This window comes from Strix uralensis, chromosome 2 (assembly GCF_047716275.1).
Source record: "Strix uralensis isolate ZFMK-TIS-50842 chromosome 2, bStrUra1, whole genome shotgun sequence".
Taxonomy (NCBI): domain Eukaryota; kingdom Metazoa; phylum Chordata; class Aves; order Strigiformes; family Strigidae; genus Strix; species Strix uralensis.
The window spans coordinates 43962099-43968098 of NC_133973.1; the positions used below are offsets into that span (position 1 = coordinate 43962099).

Sequence of the window (6000 nt, forward strand, 5' to 3'; positions counted from 1 at the left end):
TGTTTTCTGTTGTGCTTTTTTTTTTTTCTTCTTCATTTATTAAACTGTCTTTATCTTGATCCATGAGTTTTCTTGCCTTTGCTCTTTTCTTCCGCAGTTCACATAATTCACATAAAGGTTTGGTTTAATTTCATTCTGTATACACTGATCATAATCAGTCATTTTTTGCTTGTCATCACTGCAATATAAATTAAGGGTCAGAAAATATTGGATGCACTATCTGTAATTTAATCTGTGTTTTAACTTATTTGAAGTCTTGCAATTTTTATTTGGACTTTCCTAAGCTAACACTGGAAGATAATTGGAATACCATTTATCTTAAAATTCCTGATAGCTTCTCCCAACATTTAATGCTCTCCTAACATAGATTTCTCTGGCAATTAATTAGCATGTAATTCAGTAGCACTTCCAGCCTACAGTGCGTACACATGGATGATCTGTGTTCTGCAAATTAATCCTATGAATCATGAGCCATCTGTAAGAATGAGTTGAATACCAAAAAATATGCTTTTATATTTGGTGACTGTTACCAGTATTTGCTGAATAAATTACATCATGAATATTATTCAGTCAGTCATCAAGATGGTTAAATAACTTACTTAAATAATTTATTATATTTAGTAAAAGGTGGCAGCATGCATCTCATTTTTGAATTCTTCAAAATATTCTTCAGAAAGATTTAGCTCTGCAGATGAGCATTACTCCAACCAGGTGAGCCTAATTATTACTCTTTTCACACTTCAATTAGATTATAATCATCAGGAATGTTGAGGTTTTGATAAGAGAAAGTCATTCATTTCAACAAGAAATCCTCCCTCAGACTGTCAAGGACATTCAAACTGTGGTCTGGTCTTTCTGCTTAAATTGCATGTGAAATAGGCCTAGAGATGCATTGCAGGGAGCCTGGGATTCTTAAATACCTATGTTTTTATTAGATATATCTTCTTAACAGAGACTCTCTTTTGTATTTCTATTCTAGTAGATGATGTAGATTGTAGTAGATTCAATATCTTCATCTTTACACTGTGTTACTACCAGTGCTAGTATTAGAATTGTTCCAAATTTGATATAATAAACACCACTGCCTTAAGCTTAGGAAGAGGAAGATTTTTGCTGATTTGGGAGTTTTTCACACATTTCTTAGGCAAGTAAATACAGCTTGTAAGTCAAATATTCTATCATAATTATATGGTCAGATATAGATGACCTTTCAAAGTTTCTCTGTCTCCTCTCCACCACTCCAGAAAAGTCTGAAACTTGATCCATCTTTTCCTTTACTGAATCATGTCTGACCTGGAAACCTAAAGCAGCTGCTTCAAGGCACTTGCATGGATTTTGAACATGGTAGATTTACTCTTGTGCTCTTGCTGCAGTTTTCATACTAATTAGAATAGTAGCTAAGCTGTACAGCCTTATCCTAAAGAAAATACTTACAGCTTCAGCAGCATTTGGAAACCTTGCCCTTGGAAATCAAATAGTCTAGTAAAATAGACATTTGTGGGTGTCTAGGGTTAAATTACTCAATTCTAGGTGGTTCTTGTGCTAAACAAAGCACTAGTCCAAGTTATGTTGACAGCTACAGCAACTCTTTTCCATTCATGTAACACTTGTTTCCCCTTTAGCAGAAAATGCTGAACTAAAACAAGAGTCTTTCTTTCAGTAAATCAGTACATAAATGCACAATTTTTTTCACAATGACTGTCTCCAAATGTCTTGGATAATAGCACATGATTTACAATAGATGGACTACCATAGTTCAAGATGATAAATTGGGGTTGGGATTTTTTGTTGTTATTGCTGAATTTTATTTTATTTTATTTTTTCTTCTAGCTTAATGGATCCTATCTAAAGGGTTCATTTGGTAATGCCCACAACATTTTCCCCACCGAACCCAATGAGTTTCTATCAGGGAAAGAGCAATCTCTCCTGCCACAGAACAACACCTGACACAGGCTACAGCAGCAACAGAATAGGTGGCTTTTTTCACCAAGTCAAGGCACAAACTTTTTTTTTCACAGAATGTACAGTCTAGGATATTTGTGTAGCAAACAGGAGATTAGCAGAAGTTTATTACTACCCAGAAGGCTATATTAATTGATGACGATGATAAATGAAGTTGAGAGGTGGCATACCCCACCACTTTTGTTTAAATCCCACTTCAAACAATTACTAACACTATAGACAGTAAAGTTACAATATATGTGGATTTCATGAACAGAAATTATTTTTTAGTAACTTGATACTCAGTTGAACCATTGGCTGAAACACCTATCAGATCTTTCCTCTGACCTTGAAGTGATCAATGAGACTTGCACACAGTGAATATGACCCTGAGGTTAAATTTTCTTTAAATTAAATTGTTCATCTGACATACTAAAGAAAGATAAAGCATTTCATCTTGTACTGAAGTTAATAAAACAATTAGCTAACTTTGGAGAGCAATTTACTTTTCTTAAATGACAACTTTATCTTTGGACATAAGATACTGATGTTGATCCATGTCACACCTGCTTTTGCTGGATTTTGTCCTTACAGTCAGCAGAGTTACTAGATCATTTCACACTATTAAATAAGGTTGAGAATAAAGATGAGTTAATCTGCCTGTTATACACAGGAATAATATTCAATTTAAATTAGATTTTGATTTTAGCAGAATAGTAATGAAAGTTTAAAAAATTATGCATGCATGGTGAAATATCTATTAAGATCTTACGCTTACTAATCTTATTTGAATAAGGCAATTCATTCAGAAGACACTATGTGAAATCACTACTGCTAGTTTTAAAGTAGAGGTTTTAAGAAACATTTCTTTAAAAATACACAGCAAAAAAAAAAAAAAAGCCACCTATTATTTCAACATTAGCACAGAAATGTTTATATTCAGTTACCAAAATACTGGTTAAAACCAGTTGTCTAAGAAGAAGCACCACAATTAAAGATTCATGTGGTGATGCCATTTAAGAGCTGTAAGTGTGTGCAACCTATATGTGAAATAGTGTAAATGCTGTATAAGCACATAGCACAGAACAATGCCTGTGCCAAAAGGTTTACAGTTTAATGGTCTGAAACATCTTCCTGTTGAATAGCTGCAACATGAATGCAAAACTCATTGCAGTGATATCCCTTAAATATACTTTAGCAATGACAGGATAACAATTAGAACAATAGGAAAAAGTTAATGAAGATGACAAAGGTAAACATCATCAATTCAAACTTTTTCAGTGGCAAATATAAAACTGATATTTAATAAAACTTAATAAAGATGGAGAGCCACTTTAGCATCCTTTTTATTCTCTTCTGTATGTTATAATTATGGGATGACTGTAGAGAAAGTTGGAGATGGAGAAGGTTGACTGCTCTTCCCTATGGCTTTTGTAGTGCTTTATCTAGACCATAATTAACTGACAGGATGCAATAAATAACTAGAAAATATATAAATTATGCTTCGGAGACATTTATGCTATGTTAAAATTTGTCACAATTTGTATGGATATTGTTGCTCCTCTCTATAGGTCAAATCTGGTTGGCATATTGACATGCCCAGCAGCAAAGCAAAGCAGAGCTCTCAAACTAGAATGAGCAAATGGGCCACAAAGCCATCTATGTCGGAAACTGGACTATTAACTAAATGCTTGAGGGAAAAATTCATGAGCTTTGAGGTTGACTGTTGCACTGATCTCCAGATTGATTTGAGAGTATACACAGCCTTTCTGACCTTTTGTCTCCTTGGATGAAAAATGACACTGATATGTAGATTTAATGATTATATCTACAAATTTTCTAAGGATTAAGTTAGTTTTAAATGGGAGATGAATTACATAAATCACAACTGTTGTTGTAATGCTAAATCTTTATGACTTGAAGCAGGAGACAAAGGTGATCCTACAAGCCATGTCTCTGTAGTTCAACACAGCATGATGCAAAAGCCTAGCACCACAAACCTGCTCTAGAACCACAAGCAATGTGGCTGCGTGATTGCAGTGCTGTGCCAAATGTGGAAAGGCAGATCTTAGGAATTTGGAAACATCACTTATTTAACATGATTCCACTGCTTTGAGTCTTCAAAGTCAGAGAGTCTGGTGTGTTCTGTGCACAATGTACGTATGTACTATGTACATGCACTATGTTCTATGTTCTGTATAAAAAAAATTTCACTTGTATGAATAGACCTACATTATGCCATATTTTTTACTCAGTCTTCCCTACAAGTTTTGCCTTGGAAGCAAAAAAATCCCCAAACACAAAACCTGGGATTTCCAATCACTGAGTGTGAAGGAATAGAGGACAGTGCATGCCTAAAGTGGATATGCAATTCTTTGTCTTCTTTTGCATAGTGCAAAGATGGACATAATGACACATAATTTGAAATCTTTGGCTTTTGTAATATTTATGTTGTTTATTTGTGGGTTTGGGTTTTTTTTAAAGAAAATGAGAATAGAACTAAAAATCATGAATAGACCTGATGACAGAAAAATGCTAAAGACTTGGAATAAAGATCTGCTTTCAAGAATTAAGGTGATATGTTTTGAAAGAAAAATGACTGAAAGATCTGCAGTAGATACACGAGTTTTTAGCAACCAAAATTCTGCTTCAGGACACAACTGAAGCATGGGAGATAGCAGTATAGGCTTCACATGCATAGAAATAATACTCCTTAAGTATGGCTAGATGGGATGTGTAGTGAGAATAAGAATGATGCACTCAGTAAGAATCAAGTACTCAAGCATTACAAGACATGACATAGAAACATATGCTCCATTCCTAGAGACCAGTTATAAACAGAAAGAAAGTGAAGAGTGTCATTTTCAATTCACATAAATATTCTTCAAACTAGAGATTTCAACATGAAGCTGCAATTCTCTTGTGCATACTCAGAATCCTTTTCTCTTAGTTTTGTTCATTATTTTAATGCTAAAATCCCACCATTTGATAATATCATTATTACCAATACCAGAGCTGCAATTAAATCCTGCAGTATAAACCTGAAGCATTTATTTGTTTATTACGATGGAACAATTACCTTTGAAAAACATACAGAGCTATGGGGTTTACTAAATAAAAAAGGAATTTTAGATCAGCCAGGAAGCTAAATTTCTCATCTTTGTTATGCCTGGTCCTGAATAAAGTTAAATGTGATTTCAGTTCTCTGTGTTCCAGGAGCGCAATTCTCATTTTGTGTTATTCCAGTACCTTACATGGAAAAGAATAAATACCTTTTGAAGTCAATGTAGCATGGTAAATCACTGTCAAATTTTCAAGGTATTTGATCACTGATTTTTTTTTTTTTTCTTCTATGTCTGTTCATTATTTTCAGACACAATCAATGCAGTGGACGTATAAAATCAATGGACTGCCTCCACAGACCATACCACCTACAAGGCCAGGAAAAGTTGTTACTACTAACAGTTACATAAGATCAGCCACAGTTCGACAGCGCAATTTTTTACGTGAAAATCTGAAACTTACAACCACTGGAGTATCCTCACCAATCAAGGGGGCACCTTTGGTCCTGAGGACAAAATATGGAAAGCTATGATCAGTTATTTTTTTGGTGGGGGACAGTTTTGTCAAATAAATTTTGCAGATCAAAAAAGGATATGAGGTTTTTTTTTTATTTTTTTTTAAAGCGGATTATGATATGCATTGATTGTATGCTTTATATGGAAGATTCAGAGTGCCTGAGCTCTAGTAATATTCTTTTTCTGTGAGAGATTTTGGATGCCTACCTAACATTTCATGTTTATCGTACAGATGTCAGCAAGTTCTAATGAGAAAAAACTTTAAGTTTAAAAAATATACTTGAAAATTGGGGAATTCAAACTAATGTTTTGCTTTCTAAGGGATATTAGTTTAGTAAGACTTCAATAGAAAGCTTTAATGAACATTCTGTGTGATGTTCAACATATTACACCCATACAAACCAACCAAGCAAAACCAATATCTAATCTCTTTCACAATAAAATCCTTACCCAAAGGTGAAACATTTACATGTCTCATGCC

The 6000-nt window shown here is 34.0% G+C and overlaps 1 protein-coding gene across 1 annotated transcript in view; it reads left to right on the forward strand.

Moving 5' to 3' along the window:
- CFAP47 (cilia and flagella associated protein 47) overlaps positions 1 to 5593 on the forward strand; it is a 347912-nt gene extending 342319 nt beyond the window's left edge. The window contains exon 64 of the mRNA XM_074860922.1: positions 5315 to 5593. Coding sequence (XP_074717023.1) covers positions 5315 to 5536 — 222 coding nt within the window. The 3' untranslated portion in view covers positions 5537 to 5593. The remainder of the gene's footprint in view (positions 1 to 5314) is intronic.
- Positions 5594 to 6000: the final 407 nt, after the last annotated feature.